The sequence below is a fragment of the Tachyglossus aculeatus genome, chromosome 2 (genome assembly GCF_015852505.1).
Source record: "Tachyglossus aculeatus isolate mTacAcu1 chromosome 2, mTacAcu1.pri, whole genome shotgun sequence".
NCBI lineage: Eukaryota > Metazoa > Chordata > Mammalia > Monotremata > Tachyglossidae > Tachyglossus > Tachyglossus aculeatus.
In genome coordinates this window covers 85356696-85373209 of record NC_052067.1, presented here as the reverse complement: position 1 = coordinate 85373209, position 16514 = coordinate 85356696, and the positions used below count along the sequence as shown (strand labels likewise).

At 43.2% G+C, this 16514-nt stretch overlaps 1 protein-coding gene and 1 non-coding gene across 3 annotated transcripts in view; one reads left to right on the top strand and one right to left on the bottom strand.

The window, feature by feature from the left end:
* Window positions 1-3379: 3379 nt before the first annotated feature.
* STX7 (syntaxin 7) overlaps window positions 3380-16514 on the bottom strand; it is a 63276-nt gene continuing 50141 nt past the window's right edge. For both annotated transcript variants that reach the window (XM_038771679.1, XM_038771685.1), the window contains exons 4-10: window positions 14790-14883; window positions 13376-13513; window positions 12430-12482; window positions 11718-11814; window positions 8205-8277; window positions 5907-5989; window positions 3380-4669 (exon numbers count right to left, since the gene is read on the bottom strand). In XM_038771679.1, coding sequence (XP_038627607.1) covers window positions 4574-4669; window positions 5907-5989; window positions 8205-8277; window positions 11718-11814; window positions 12430-12482; window positions 13376-13513; window positions 14790-14883 — 634 coding nt within the window. In that variant the 3' untranslated portion in view covers window positions 3380-4573. The remainder of the gene's footprint in view (window positions 4670-5906; window positions 5990-8204; window positions 8278-11717; window positions 11815-12429; window positions 12483-13375; window positions 13514-14789; window positions 14884-16514) is intronic.
* Window positions 11044-11177, top strand: LOC119924989. The gene has a single exon (XR_005449662.1). It is a non-coding gene; the product is annotated as a small nucleolar RNA SNORA7 (small nucleolar RNA).

The window sequence follows — 16514 nt, the reverse complement described above, 5'->3', positions numbered from 1 at the left end:
TTACCCAAAGCTGAGTGACTAGCTAGAGCCCTTTCAGTACTTACAGTAAATACTTAAAAATTTGTACCTAGGTCTTGCCAAGTGGGAATTACTGCCCTTTACGTTTTATTTAAAGGCTCAGCTCGGGGCTAGCTCTAAAACAAGTAGAAGTGTTGTATCTATTCACTAGACACAGTGAAGCTGGTTTGCCTTCCACCACTTACATTTTAAAAAGAAAACATCATCACTACACAAAACCTAGAGGAATCCCACAAAGTAATTAACTGACCAACTTCTTTAACATCTTGCCAGGAGCAACAGCACCAACAACAAAAACTGTGTCATTTATTCCGTGTAAATGTGCTCTAAGTCTAGAGATGGAATTTTCAGTTGGAAGACTAGTATTGGTTTGAGTTAGGCCTTCTCATGTTGAAAGAGAAGGCAATCTGCTAGAATGTAAAAATTTTGACAGGGATTGTATCTATTCTACTTTCCCAAGGGTTTAGTACAGGGCTCTGCACACATTAAGCACTCAATAAATACTACGGATTGATTGACTCGAGACCACAGCACTTATATATCCATAATGTATTTTCATGGCTGTCTCCCCCACACTATACAGTAAGCTCCTCGTGGGCAGAGAACAGGTCTACCAACTCTGTTGTACTGTACTCCCCTAAGTGCTTTGGACAATGCTCTACTCACAGTAAGTACTCAGTAGATACCATCGATTGACTGATGGTTTATGATTCATCATTTATTTTAGACCAGTGCTTAGTACAGTGCCTGGCACATATTTAAGTGCTCAACAAATCATCATCAATCAATCGTATTTATTGAGCGCTTACTATGTGTAGAGCACTGTACTAAGCGCTTGGGAAGTACAAATTGGCAACATATAGAGACAGTCCCTACCCAACAGTGGGCTCACAGTCTAAAAGGGGGAGACAGAGAACAAAACCAAACATACTAACAAAATAAAATAAATAGAATAGATATGTACAAATAAAATAAATAAATAAAATTATTATTACTCAAGTGGATTTGATTCTTGAATTATACGATGAAAAAGAATTGAGACAATTCCTCCCTGCTATGAACGTTCATTTAAGCAGCCCTAAGGCCCTCAGATCTGTGATCCGTGGAATCGGAACCCTTGGGCATTTTCCGACCCCTTCCGAAAGCAAACTGACCTTGTCAGTGAATCTTTTCTGCACATAGTTGAAGGAAACAGCAACATTTCCGCCTTCCTCCAAGTCAGATGCAGTGTTTGGAGGCTAGAGCATCTGCAAAGAAAGATCAGCAGAGCCATTCCCCTGAGACCCCAGCTGTCGGGATTGTTTAGATTTAATTTAAAGGTGCTGCCCAGGGCCTCAGGTTCCACTGTAGAGGTATTCATTTGGGCCAGATGGGTTGTGAATTAAGCCTGAACTGAGGAAGTGGATTTCTTTTTGTGACATTTTAGAAAATCTCTAGTCCACATGTTTTGCGGGAGGGGGCGGGCAGGAAAACATAGCCTTGGGGTCATTCAAAACGCTGTAGATTAATTACTGCCATTAAGGCCAACAATTAATAAGCCTGGCAGGTGTGGCTGGGGACAGTGGTAAGAGGGATAGAAACACAGAAGGTAAGAGCATCAGAGGCTGGCAGAAGCAGGTGAAGAGAGAGGGCCTTGTTCAGGGTTCAAAGCTTTGAGGACACGGTGACCTGTTTCCTTTGGTTAATAAAGGAAGGGATGGAGAAGAGGGAAAGGGAAAAAGAGAGGGATCAATAGGGGAATGGTCAGGTGAAAGCCAGAGACCCTGGAGAAAGTTTGAAAATCCCTGCCCTAGTCTGTATTAATCAATCGATAGTATTTACTGAGTGCTTATTGTGTCAATCAATTGCATTTACTGAGCACTTACTATGTGTAGAGCACTGTACTAAGCGCTTGGGAGAGTACAACAGAATTAGCCAACATGTTCCCTATTCGCATAACAAGCTTACAGTCTAGAGGGGCAGACAGTAATATGAATAAATAAATAGTTTATAATATATAATTTAAAGATATGTAAATAAGTACTGTGGGGCTGGGGATAGAAAGAATATCAAGTGTCCAAAGGTCACAGATTAAAGTGCATAGAGGACTCTGAGGGAGATGGGGAAAAGAAGGCTTAATCAGGGAAGGCCTCTTGGAAGAGATGTGATCTTAGTACTGCTTTGAAAGTAGAGAGAGTGGTGGTCTGCTTTATGTGGAGGGGGAGGGAATCCCAGGCAAAGGGGGATGATTTGGAAGAGGGATCAGCAGTTAGATGGATGAGATCAGGGCAGTGAGTAAGCTGGCATTAGAGGAGCGGAGTGGATGGGCTGGACTGCAGCAGGAGACCATTCATTCATTCAATTGTACTAATTGAGCACTTACTGTGTGCAGAGCATTGCATTAAGCACTTGAAAAGTACAATTCATAATGATGGTATTTGTTAAGTGCTTACTATGTGCCAAGCGCTGTTCTAGGTGCTGGGGGGGATACAAGGTAATCAGGTTGTCCCACGCGAGGCTCACAGTCTCAATCCCCATTTTACAGATGAGGTAACCGAGGCAGAGAGAATAATAATAATAACGATGACATTTGTTAAGTGCTTACTATGTGCAAAGCACTGTTCTAAGCGCTGGGGAGGTTACAAGGTGATCAGGTTGTCCCACCTGGGGCTCACAGTCTTAGTCCCCATTTTACAGATGAGGTAACAGGCTCAGAGAAGTTAAGTGACATGCCCGAAGTCACACAGCTGGCAAGTGGCAGGGACGGGACTAGAACCCATGACCTCTGACTCCCAAGCCTGGGCTCTTTCCACTATTTGAGTGCTTTAAAGCCAGTGGCAGGATTTTCCAGAGCACTGTACTAGGTACTTAGGAAAGTACCATATAATACATTTGGAAGACATGTTCCCTGCCCACAAGGAGTTTACAGCTTAGGAAGCAGCATGGCCTAATGGATACATCACAGGCCTGGGAGTAAGAAGGACCTGAGTTCTAATCCCCGCCCGGCCACTTGTCTGCTGCTTGACCTTGGGCAAGTCACTTCACTTCTCTGTGCCTCAGTTACCTCATCTATAAAATGGGGACTAAAACTGTGAGTCCCATGTGGGACATGGACTGTGTCCAACCTGATTAGCTTGCATCTACTCCAGCTCTTAGAAACATGTTTGACATATAGTAAGAGCTTAATACTATTATTATTATTATTATTACAACCTAGAGGAAAGCACTCTTCATGAATGAAGACAAGTGCCATTGCGTATCTGTAGAAGAGGGTGGACTAAGGCAGGTCCCAGCTCACCCAAAGGTTAGGGTGAATGACTGTTGACAACATCTTTGCATCTTTGCCCAAGGGACATGAGATGGAGAAAAATGAAACAAGAAAACAGTTTTAAAATCACCTTTATTTTAACTGCATAGTTACATATCATTAAATTGCTTACATTTTCTCTGCTCACAATTATGGTTTCACAGCAGGCATGTAAACAGTGCATCTACTATCAAACCTCTGTACAGAACATTATAAAATTCATACGTTTAATTGCAATTCTTTGCTTTACAGAATTTTAGATTAGTGCACTAAAACAACATTGATTAAAAAGACATACAGGTCAATTGGCGGAAATGCTCGATCCTCCCTCGAACGGCCAGTAAAAAATCAGTACCAACACGAAACATTCAAGGTTAACAGCCCCAAGGACTCCATTTCCCCAAAGAACCCAACTAGCACCACCTAGCCAATCCACTTCTTTCAACGGCAACTCTTGACCCATGAACGCAACCCACTTGCCAGCGAAACTCCATGCAAACGTCATTTAACCTGTTGCGATGCTCCAAATAGGTCCCCCGTAACAGCAAAGTGAAACGTCTAGAATCCAAGTACTAGGGTTTTTTCCAAAATCTTCCCCCAAACGCATGGTTAATATTGACAAAGACTACACTTTTCCCAATAAATGCACATTTTTTAAAAGAGTTAAATATGGCCTATGTTATCACCAACTAGTCTCACTGCAGGTGTATGCCTGGTGGCTACTTATCAAAGCAGATTATTATAAGAAATTGTTCCAAATCAATATAGTTGTCAAGAGAGGGTCCCAGCCATTAAAGATTAAGTCCACAACCTAAAGTTTCGATCTAAAGTTTAATCAGGCAACAGTGGAGAGGACTCTCAACTAATTTCATTTGCTGACTTTTCCTTCACTGGACTAAATAAATTGGAAGTGGCTTTTGTTGAGGAAGCAAGCTTTTAAGAGCATGCCTACCCTGTAATGCAGTTGAGATCTCTATGCACGAAATATAGTTTCAAGTTTCCAATTCTATAAACTAAGCTTACCGGTCAACAAAGTTGATAATTTACAGACGAACAGCATATTCAGTACTGTCAAGAACTCAGGAGTGAATAAGTTTGAGAGCACGGGAATTACTTAGAAAAACCCACTTAATAGAAAACATTTTCTTTTAACCAAATGAAGCCTCCTCTTCCAGAGATGACAGGTCAAGAAACCATTAGTTCAGCTTTACAATGATTAAAAACCATAACCGTAGGAGTTTTCCTACATCACGTATCATTAACATGACATCAGTTTCTCGAGGTTCCCCAGATGATCAGCCCAAGAATCACTCCTCCGAGGACAAGCACTAAAATAATGATGCACAGGGTCTTTCGGGACTTGCGCTGTGAAAGGGCACACGGAAGAAAAAGAAAAAAAATGCTTATGGAAAATCCTCAAGGTGAGATCGCCAAGAACCGGGAGCACGACAGCAATGTTTGGATTATGGCTAGCACAGAGGGGGACATGGACTACTGATCCTGTCTCTGTTCCATGCAGCAACTACAAGGTCTCTAAACTGCTAGCCCCACCTTGCTTATTTGGCTATTCCCATTATCCCCCAGGGTTTCAATCCAATCTCTCCAGTACAAGGCCAGGGATGGTCTCCCATTCACGAGTCTAATGTGCCCCTCTCTTGAAAAGAACTAAAGGTGAAGTTTTGCTTTTGTGAAATGTCAAGAAATGATGGCTGCCACATTCAGTTTCAAGGGTCTCCTGGACCACCAACATGTCTTCTTGCCCAGATGCGTATCATGCCCAGCGGTCCATCATTCTGCTTCTTCCAGGTCTTGGGGATTACAGCAACAGACAGGACTCTTTTTTCTTGCGGGGCAGAAAGATTTATAAAAGGTTTCCAGGGTGCCCAAAAAGGTTAATTTCTGATCAAGCAGAATGTTAAAAGGGAAACTATGAGGGACTCTCATTTGTCCACAAGAAGGGAAACTGTATCACTTCCCAGAGTCGCTGAGTCTCCCAGTGGCAACCAGCTGGCCACTGGTACATCTGGCCTGAGATCCTGAAGCTCACGGCAGTTTCAGAGGTGTCAGGGACCACCACCTTTGGGGCTCAATTCTCTGGGCCATGGCAGGAAACGGTCCCAGTTGCAGAAGAAGGGAGAGGTCCATTTCTTACCAGGTCACACACATTCCCTGCTTGGGGAAGGTGGCTCTTGCCTTTTCTTTCCAGGAAATCTGTACAGCGACATCCCCTTTGTTTGCCTTTTTACCCTGGCTTTAAACTCACTTCCCTCTTCACAACAGAGCAGACCACACTTGAGGCCCTAATCCACTTGGAGATGTTGTACAATGAACCTGTTCTAATAGCAGCTAGAAGATATATACTTGAATGAGTTGCCAACAATAAAGTCAAATGACTGACCAGCAATCAGTGGGGTATTCAATTTAAATGTTTGGACTCCCTCCTTCATTCAAAAAAGAAAAAAAAATGTATTCTAGTCCTTAAGTCTTGAGAGTTCTTAAATCTGACATTTGAAAAAAAACAACACAGACCTATTTAAACCAAAGAACGAGGAAAGGTTAAAAAGGGCAAAGCAGGGAAACTCAGGGTAGAATGCAATGTTACCTGGTACTCGGCTGCTCTTGATAACTGCTGGTTTGCTTGTTGCACATGAACTTCAGCAGTTTCTACATTGGCTTCTATGCTATCTTTAAAAAATAAAAATAAAAAAGGAGAAGATTAGGAATGGGAATGTTTTAGACAAATCATTTCTACTGCTACTCCACAGTTCTTTAAGTGAAAGCTTTTTTCCAATTAAATCTGTAATGTCCACAGTTCAACAGAAGACACCATGCCAAATTCAAATTAAAGAGTTTTATTTACGCCCCCCCACCTTCTCTTATTGTGGAAAAAACACAGTCCACCTTCACTCCTTCATGCTCACCCAATTCTTTAAGGTTCAAAAACACTTTTAACTGGGACCCCAACCCTAATCATGATGGAATCTCAAATCTCCTGGGCTCCTCCTTGAATTCAATCTCAACACTAAATACAGGACGCACCCACTCCAGTGTCCTCCTTTCTCCCTCCACAACTACTCTCACCCAAGGGCCAATTTCTCTCTCTGGTCCAATAAACCCTCAGCACTAAAATCACGAACCCTAAACTCTGTTCAGAGTTTGAAAGCTACCGGCGCTGTAATATCAGACAGTCGCACAGTTTTCTCATTGTTTGCCTTATTCATGAACTGTCTGTCCTCAACCGTGTTGCCTGGTGTAATAATAATAAATATGGAATTTGTTAAGCGCTTAACTATATGCCAGGCACTGTACTAAGTGCTGGGGTGGATACAAGCGGATCGGGTTAATGATGCACATCATTAACAAAATAAATAGAATAGTAAATATGTACAAGTAAAATAAATAGAGTAATAAATCTATTACTGTGGGGAATGGAAGGAGGTAGGGCAGATCACGTGATTTTTAATGTGGAAGAGTTTACTGCTTCTGATATTTTTAGTTCGGGGATCTGGAAGATATGTGACCTTAATGAAGCTTTGAAGGTCGAGAAAGTGGTGATCTGTCATATATGGAGGGGGAGGGAGTTCCAGGCTAGGGGAAGGATGTGGGAAAGGGTTGGTGGCGAGATAGATAAGATCGGGACACAGTGAGAAAGCAAGTGCTAGAGGAGCAAAATGTGTGGGCTGGGCTGTAGTAGGAAATCAGTGAGGTAAGGTGGTAGAGAAGCAACATGGCTCAGTGGAAAGAGCACGGGCTTTGGAGTCAGAGGTCATGGGTTCTAATCCTGGCTCCGCCAACTGTCAGCTATGTGACTTTGGCCAAGGCACTTAACTTCTCTGTGCCTCAGTTACCTCATCTGTAAAATGGGGATTAAGACTGTGAGCCCCACGTGGGGCAACCTGATCACCTTGTAACCTCCCCAGCACTTAGAACAGTGCTTTGCACATAGTAAGTGCTTAATAAATGCCACATTAAAAAAAAGTGGGGGCAAGCTGATTCAGTGCCTTAAAGCTGATGGTAAGGAGTTTCTGCTTGAAATGGAAGTGAATGGGCAACCACTGGAGGTTCTTGAGGAGTTGGGAGACATGGACTAAAGACATGAGAAGCTCGGGCCCGGGAGTCAGAAGGACCTAGGTTCTAATTCCGGCTCTGCCACTTGTCAGCTGTGTGACTTTTGGCAAGTCACTTCACTTCTCTGTGCCCCAGTAACCTCATCTGTAAAATGGGGATTAAGACTGTGAATCCCATATGGGACAGAGACTGTGTTCAACCTGATTATCTTGTATCTACCCCAGCCCTTAGTGCAATGCCTGGCACATAGTAAGAACTTAAATACCATCATTAAACATTTTTTTCCAGAAAAATGATCCGTGCCTGTTGCTGCTGCTGCTCTCTTTAACCAAAGAGGCTCAGTTCCAACGAATACTTCTGTGTGAGAGGGGCCTGAGACACAGATGGAAGTGGGGACACTTCCAGTGACACCTTGAGACCACAAGGTAATTTCAATAAAAAAGGTTGCAGCCTGCTACCATTCAGGTTAAATACTCGCTTAATATGTTTGACAGCTAGGATCCCAGGCTGCTTAACCGCCCACAGCTAAACTCCCTTAAAAAGGGATTGTAGGATGAAAATTTAAAACTACAACTCTGACAGGTACAACAGCATGTTTCTTACTTCCATTCACTAAAAGTAGGAGAGGGGATGTAGAGACAGATTGGGAAGAAGTAGAAGCAACAATCTGGCTGCTTACCTTCTTTGTTTTTGATCTCTCTAGTTATAAATAACTGTATGTTTGTCTCCCCTATTAGATGGAGTGAAAGCGCCTTTGGGACAGGGAACTAAGAGCCTGGGCGCATACAAATTACACCTGTCTTTTCAGAGAAAGCGAAACTGGCAGGCTTACCTATTACATCTCCTTGTTCGTGGATCATCATTCCCAAATCCTTAAATATTTCATTTATGTCCATGATATCTGCCTAAGAAAAAGAAACAGAGAGCATAAAAGGATCACCCAACTGTAGTCCATAGCCCGCATTTCATGCAACTACTACTATCACTTGTAAAATGACCAGCAGAAATTCTTTTTAATGTTTTGCCCTCCCTCTCTACCCAGTAAGACACTTTGAAGGGGAAGACTGGAACTAGGGCGTAGGGAAGGAAGTGGGGTGGAAAGAGCAGGAGATAGCACTCAGATGGGAGAAACAAACTAGAAGAGAAGGTTCTGTAATGGGGAAGGCTGTCCTGATCAAGAATAACTACCTTCATCATCCCCACCATCTACTTATTGAGAGGATAGGGGCACCACACTGGATGAAACAGTGATTGTTTCTCTTGATTAAAAGGGTTGGGCAGGAATGATCTACAGCGATTTTAAACCAAGGGTTTAAGCCAAGGATGGGAAACCTTTAATACAAACATGGGAATTTTATCCATGCCCCTCCAAAGTACTTTACATATTCAGTATCAGTGAAGCTACATAACTATGTATAATATGCCCCCCAAACCAGGACTGTGCTAAGTTCTTAGTACAGAGGTCTGCAAACAGTAAGTGGTCAATAAATAGCACTGACTGAAAAACAAACAAAAAAAGATTGCTTGTACTGTACCTTCCCAAAAGTTTAGAACAGTGTTCTACATATACTAGGTGATTCACAAATTGACTGCCTGATTAAACCATAACAGCCTGACAGAAAGAACTACTTTTAAAAAAGTAATGGCATGATGAATTCCATTCAGTAGACGGTGCATGACCAATCAAATTCATTCATTCAATCGTATCAAGCGCTGTGTGCAGAGCACTATACTAAGCGCTTGGAAGAGTACAATATAACAATAAACACATTCCCTCCCCACAACGTGCTTACATCAGAACAGGACTTTGTAACTCCAGCTAAACATGTTGTTAACTCAAAGAATGGACATTAACTTATATAATCCATAAGGAGTAATGTCTCCATAAAAAAAAAAACCAAACAAACACTTTTGATCAATTTTTGCCAGAGTAGGTCCCTGATAGGGAAGCAGCATGGCTCAGTGGAAAGAGCCTGGACTTTGGAGTCAGAGGACATGGGTTCAAATCTCAGCTCTGCCAATTGTCAGCTGTGTGACTTTGGGCAAGTCACTTAACTTCTCTGTGCCTAAATTACCGCATCTGTAAAATGAGGATTAAGACTGTGAGCCCACCGTGGGACAAGCTGAACACCTTATAACCTCCCCAGCGCTTAGAACAGTGCTTCGCACATAGTAAGCACTTAATAAATGCATTATTATTATTATTATTATTATTATTATTAATTTCTAATCTCACCACCTTATATCCTTGAACTCTATTAGCAGTTTAGTGCTACTTAAGCATATAAGTACTCATAACCCGTTGAAGTACTTTTATATATACCTATCTACTCCATTCCCTAATTGGGAATTTACTTTCGTGTCTATCTACGCTGACAGATTGTAAACTTGAGAGCAGGGATAGTTTCTACTAAATCTGTTGTACTTTCTCAAGTGTTTAACGTAGTGCTTTGCTCAAAGTAGGATTGCAATAAATATAACTGATTAGGTCACAAAAACATTCATAATAGTGGAATTATCAGTTTGCCAATTATTATCAACTTGCAATTAATAATTCCATGCAATACTTTAAAAATGGCAAAGACAGAACCTTAGGAAAAGATATTTTTTGAAGACTGGGGAAAATGTTTTCACAACTGACTTTTTTTTCAGGAAAAATTAACTCGATACAGACATGAATATTTAGTGTGAACTGAAAGCCTGGAATCTTTTCCCACGTGTTCTGGTTATTAAAATGTACCAATTGATGACTCTCAATGATCCTCAACAAAGATACCACAATCAGAGCCTGGAGTTACACTTTCATATACTAGAGTCTCAATTGACTCTTTTTAACTCTGGTGACAATTTTAATAGCTTTAGGGAGGCACCAAAATTACAAAATCCATTTCCAAAAGAAATACTGAAAAGTAGTCCATTAAGAAAAACGTCTAGTTAAAAATTGTTTTCTCATTTCCTAAAGCTACAAACACAAAAAACTGAGTGCTTACGAGAGTCTGCCCTTCTCCCTATCTGCGTCCCCATACGTATATGAACACAGGACACATTCTCCAAGTTCTCAAAGTGAAATCTGCACATTTGTTGCATTTTCAAGTAAATACAGAATTCCAAAATAATGGTTGTTGGACGAATTTACTTATTGAATGAATTTACCCCGATCGCCGTATTATGACCCAATGGTATCTTTTCATTATTTAGCTTTGAACTTGTTTGTTATTTCCAATACCTATCCCTACAACTTGTGCACTAGCTCTGTCCCAGCTGAGAGGGAAGAAAACAGGTGCCTTGTATTTGAAGGGGCTCCCTCATAAGCGGGGCTTCTTTGCATTTTGACTTTGGGCTAGATCAAAGGTTGAGAAGTGGGCTATGCATGCACCCTGGCACCAACTGATGTCAGCAGAGCGATGGCATGACGGGGAAAAAGTAGATCTGGGATGCTGGGCCATAAGATCTTTCTCGGGAGAGAGGCTCCCTGCACTGCATCAACAGTGTCACTGTCTCATTTTATGAAACAGACAGCTGCTCTAAACTCTCAGTGATTGGTACCACCCTTTGCCCTTTCCTCCACTTTGGGCTGATCATTATCGTCTCTTTTTCCTCCTCTTGCGGCCCCTCTCAACTTCCCCCATCTCACCTAGTTTTGCTTTTTGAGGCAGGGTAATGTATAGATTCCCCTCTCAGGGTTGCACCTGGAGAGTTTCAAGTACTCTACCAGTTTCGGCTACGGGAGGGAGAGTCAGAGGCCTATCAATTCCATTCCTAGCTTGGGCAGTGGCTAGCGAGTGGAAGGCAATCTGCTCCAAGGCAAAACTCACCCATGCTGGGCAGCAGCTGCATGGGAGAGAGTCGAGGGCAGAGCCTCGAGTTTCCTGCATGAAAGTCAGGAATGGTAAACCACTTCCATATTTTTTCCATGAAAACTTTATGGCTACACCACCAGAACGACTGCAGATGGAGAGCCGGGTGTTCTGGGACAGATGTGTCCGAGGTGTCACTAATGGGTCTGAAATTGTTCGATGGCATAAGACAAGACAATATATAGATAAAGGTGGGTAAAGTCACCTGTGTTGTGATTTGAACTCTATACGTCATTTTGACCACTATCTAGTCCACTGCATTAACGTACCACTAACTTCAGACATGCTTTTCCCAAGGCAGATTGTTTGGGAAATCTTTTAACCCCTAAAACACAAAAGGTTGGTCTCAGGCCTCCAGGATTGAAGTTCGATGATGTCCCGTCTCATCCTACTCAACTCTGAGCTCTATCTACCAGGCTGACTTAGGCTCACGAGCCCAAAGGTTAAAGGACCCATTTTTTTCTGTAGCACAGGGTAGTGAGACTTACTTCAAGTTGCCTGATGGAAGACTCTCTTTCATGAATAAGGCGGAGGTCATCATCTGTGATATCTTCATCTTGCAACTGAGCTTGAGATGGAGTTTGACTAGAAGAGATTATTTAAAAAGAGAAAGAACTCTTGAATGACTCCCTTTAACCCAGTGAAAGGCATTTCTTTCAGGAAGGCAGATACTGTAAAGAGATTTGTCATTCTTTATTAACATTTTTATCAGACTTGAAGAACTCCAGAAATATAAGAGCTAAAGTCCAAAATATTGCCTGTGGTCTTTAAACATCGACTACTTTTAGAATGTTCTCACTAATATGCTCTCTCTCTCTCTCTTTTTCCCCCTTAACCTGCCTCCCCTGTGTTCCCTCTTCATATCTTAGAGTCCAAATTATTTTGACATTTTAGGAATATTTGCCTGGGAAAATGTTTAGATTTTTGGATATGTGGTATTATAACATCAATTTAAGATTCAAATGAACTGAAATGCCCTGATTTGAGCGTTTTACAGATGACAATGTTTTTTGACAATTTCTCCTGAAATCTTTCTTGGTGTATTTAATGCTTTCGAACTTTGGACTCACTATGGCATTGTTAAGATGATTCTCCAGCACCTTTTAACTTGTTTTAACTTGTAAGTTACCAGCTGCACGGCAATCACAACCTGACAATCACACCCCCTCACACATGCAATGGAGAGTTGGTGCTGCCTACCTTTCCCAGGAAACGAGGTTCCCTTCTTTATAACTGTCCTCAGGAAAACCACCCTGGGTGAAAGAGGGAATAGAGAGGAAAAATAATGGGGAAACAGTATTAGCCTTCTCTTTTTACGTTTTTACCCTTAAGTCGAACATATTTTGCACGTGAGAATTCAAAACAAATGTTTCCCCATCCAACCCAAGACTCAGTTTTGCAATGAGTTCTCAGCAATTCAAATGACATAATTTGCAAAAATGTGGCAAACTTCAATGCTAGTGGCAGAACAACTTTTCATATTTGTATTTAAAACTTTAACTTCTGTCTTCAGTCTTTTCTCCTCTGGTCTTGGTCTCACTGATTAGTTTTCCTCCAGGGAGGGCCCAGGCAAGGGGTGGGTGAGGGCCCAGTCAGGCCTCTTGCACAGGTCATTCCTGCCCCTTGCCAGGCCTTCTAGCTTCTGTCTAGGCTGCGGGGAAGGGAAGGGGTTGGTGGGCTCGCTCTCTGATAGCCCTACCCTTTGCTGCCCAAGTCACTGCTGCCACTACTGAGGCTGGGCTGGGCCACAAGCAGAAATAGAATTAGGAGTCCGAATCCAAGTTTCCCTTTCAAAAAAAAAAAAAAACCTCTCTCCTTGGGTGCCTTTCCTCTGAAGTCAAAGTCAACTTCCTGCAGCAATTCAGCAGGGATGACACAACTAAGGTACAGACATAATAACCGGAGACTTCAATGAGTTCTGCAGTCCAAAACGCTCTAGGTGGCACCCCAATTCTCCTTTTTTTCCATTACAAATATAAGCAAATTTAGTTATGTCTTTTCCCAAGATGCATGTTATTACCCATGTTCTGAAACACTGATTATCGAAAGCCCGATTTACTGAGTCTTCGTAACCTAAAAAGCCACCCAAGAGGATCAGAGGCTCCCTAGCAGACGACCATGTTAGAATGTCTTCGTGAACACTTACCGACACCCTGGAACTGGCTCTGACTCTGGCAACAAAATCCTTCTCCTTCTCGGCAGCTTGCCTTTGGACCTTCTGGAAGTTTGTCAGGGAGGTTGTGAATTCTGCCACAAGGCGATCCTTCTGAATTTTCCTTTGGCGCTACAGGAAGAAAGGACGCTGCTAGAAATCAAATGGACAACTCCTCCCTGCCTCTCTCCGACACCTCCCTTGCACTGAGAGGCTCCAATTATGGTCCACAGGTTCAGAATGATCAGTTGTGTCAGCTCTGCGCTTAATGGCAGGCCGACCCTTGGATGCCGGCCTTTGGGGCACAGTTTGCTCATGGCCCATTTTAGCTTTTAGGCCCAAATGACGGTCTTGCTGCAGATTGACTGATGTGGATTTTTAATTTTCCAGATCAGCAAAATAGTGCCAACGAAGCTTTAGTAGCTGGCCATTCTAATATCCCCCAGTTCAAATGCAGTCTTGAATGGTTAACGCCGGGGGGAAGCATCCACTCAGTAAGCATTTATACTGATTCAAGCATGGTGAAAGTGTCCCAGAGGGCAGAGGGTTGGGTACATTCAGACACAAGGTAGCTCTTTCACAGAGCTGTCAAGCAAGAAGCAGAGATGTTCTGCTAACCCAGTCGGCAAACAACTTCAATGATGGTGGAAAGGGGGGATTGCTTTTCTACAGGGTAGTGCTCAGCCAAGATCGTCTCTCTTGTCTCCCCTAAGTGCCTGATCCTTGAGATCCTTCCTTGGGCTACCAGTCAGCTGGAGTGCCTTTATTCCTAATGACGTCTCGTTTCTGGCACCCTATTTGACCTATGCATAGCCTCCTCCTGGCAGTACTCCCCATCATGACCTTGACTCTCTGCTCCCCAGGATTTAGGGTTCTCCAACTAACTCTGTTGTACCCTCACAAGCACTTAGATCAGCGCTCACACAGTAAGCACTCAATAAATACCACTGATTTAATCATTATTTTGGTATTTGTTAAGTGCTTACTGTGTGCCAGACACTGTACTAAGCACTGGGGTGGATACAAGCAAATCGGGTTGGATACTTCCAAGTCTTAGTACAGTGCTCTGCACACAGTAAGCACTCAATAAATACGACTGAATGAATGAATGAATACAGTTAGTCCCTGTTCTGCACAGGGCTCACAGTCTTAATTCCCTTTTTACTCATGAGGTAACTGAGGCCAAGTGACTTGCTCAAGGCCACACAGCAGACAAGTGGCAGAGCCGGGATTAGAAACCATGACCTTCTGACTCCCAAGCCCGTGTTCTATCCATTACACCATGCTGTTTAATTGATCTCTCATCCTCTTAATGTGCCGTATGATAAGAATTTTACTGTGAAATCCAGAGAGACCCCTAGGGTTTTTGATTGGCTCGAATGCCTGCAGACAAAGGACTGCATTTTACCTGTTCAGTTGGGGTGGTGGGCAGAGATCCAAATTCTTTTATGAACTTATCTGTTTCTTTGGCAAGTTGGTTTGTGTACTGCTGCTTCTGTTGCCTGTAATGAAAAAATCAGACATCAGGCATTAGAAACCCAGAGTTATTCCAGTTGCAGAGATCCCATCATGAGGTCTCTATGAACATTCCTGGAGAATGAGCTCTAAGAAGGGCAGGCTTTTGGGCAGACTGAGCTGGTCCAGTATTAAAATGCATCCTCCGACCCTGGCTGATGGAGCTGACAGAGCCAGTCATCCAAAGGAAGCATCCAAGGGAAGGGGGCCAAGTTCAAAATGGAACGTCTTCCCCTGGCCGAAGGATCATCTTCTAGTCTGTGAGCCCGATGTTGGGTAGGGACTGTCTCTATATGTTGCCGATCTGTACTTCCCAAGAGCTTAGTACGGTGCTCTGCACACATTAAGCGCTCAATAAATAAGACTGAATGAATATAATGTAGCCAGAGAAATCTGGGCACAAATCAAGAGACTGACAGCTGACGATGCAATTTTACCAAGTTATTTCGCAATCCCGGTGGCGTCCAAAAGCCAACTAGAGTCTGTTTGGACGGGAGGGCCAGGAGACAAGACACAGAACACTATAAAATGAGGGGCTGGGGTTGGATATGGAATTCTGATTCATTCCCCACAGATGGAATAGGTGGAAGGCCTCTCCTGAACCTCTGCGGGAGAGGCCCAGAGTGATGAAGAGAAAAACACTGTCATGGGGCAAGGGCAGGCTGTGTGGCAGGAAAACCTCACAATGGGGGTTGGGGAAGGGAAGGGTACCCAGGGGCATTCTATGTGGGTTCAATACAAAGGGGTCTCCTTGACATCAGGATGGCCCCTTGGGTAGCAGCAGCTCCATACTGACAAGACCAATGTGTCCCATGACAAAGAACCACTCCTTGCTCCAACAAGACACTGCAACGGGGAAGAGGGAAGGGAGGAAGGAAGACTTTCCAAGGAATGCTAATATCACAACAAACAGGCTAGCGGTAATCAGGTAAGCTCATTGTGGGCAGGGAACATGTCTACCCAACTCTCTTATAGTGTATTCTCCCAAGTTCTTAGTATACTGCTCTGCACCCAGCAAGTGCTCAAATACAACTGGTTGATTGAAAAGCCAGCGGGGCATGCAAGTGAAATGTAAAACCAGTGGGAAATTTCAAGACCTCTCCTCCAAGGGGTCTCTAAATCAGAAGAATTCAAAGACTACAGGCTAAGGCAGCAATAATCTACACTACCTCTCTAAAAGGCAGAAAGAAAAGCATCTACTCCAGTGCTTCGCACAACACTTAGCCTGTAAATATGTAAAAGACCATCATAAGAATTTACAAGGTGTGAACAAGGTCGCTGCTACACCCTGCGAAGACCACCCAGTATGGGTCAGTGAGGTCTCAGGAAGGATGAGAGGCCTAGAGCCACTTGTGTGCCAAATCGGTGAGAAGAAGAATCACCCATCGGGAACTTGTCGGGGGAAAATGTCGAGAGCACAACAACAAAAGGGAAGAGGAAAGGATAAAATGCTCTCTGGTGCCACTCAGCTGCTGCTCCTACCAAAGACCACCCCCCCTCCTCGAATGAGCATTTCTTAAAAATGAACCCCGGGAGACCCTCGGGCAAATGTAACGAAAAGGAATGCACCTTCTGGGCAAAGGCGCCTTCTCCATTACACTATTCTCTCCCACGAAGC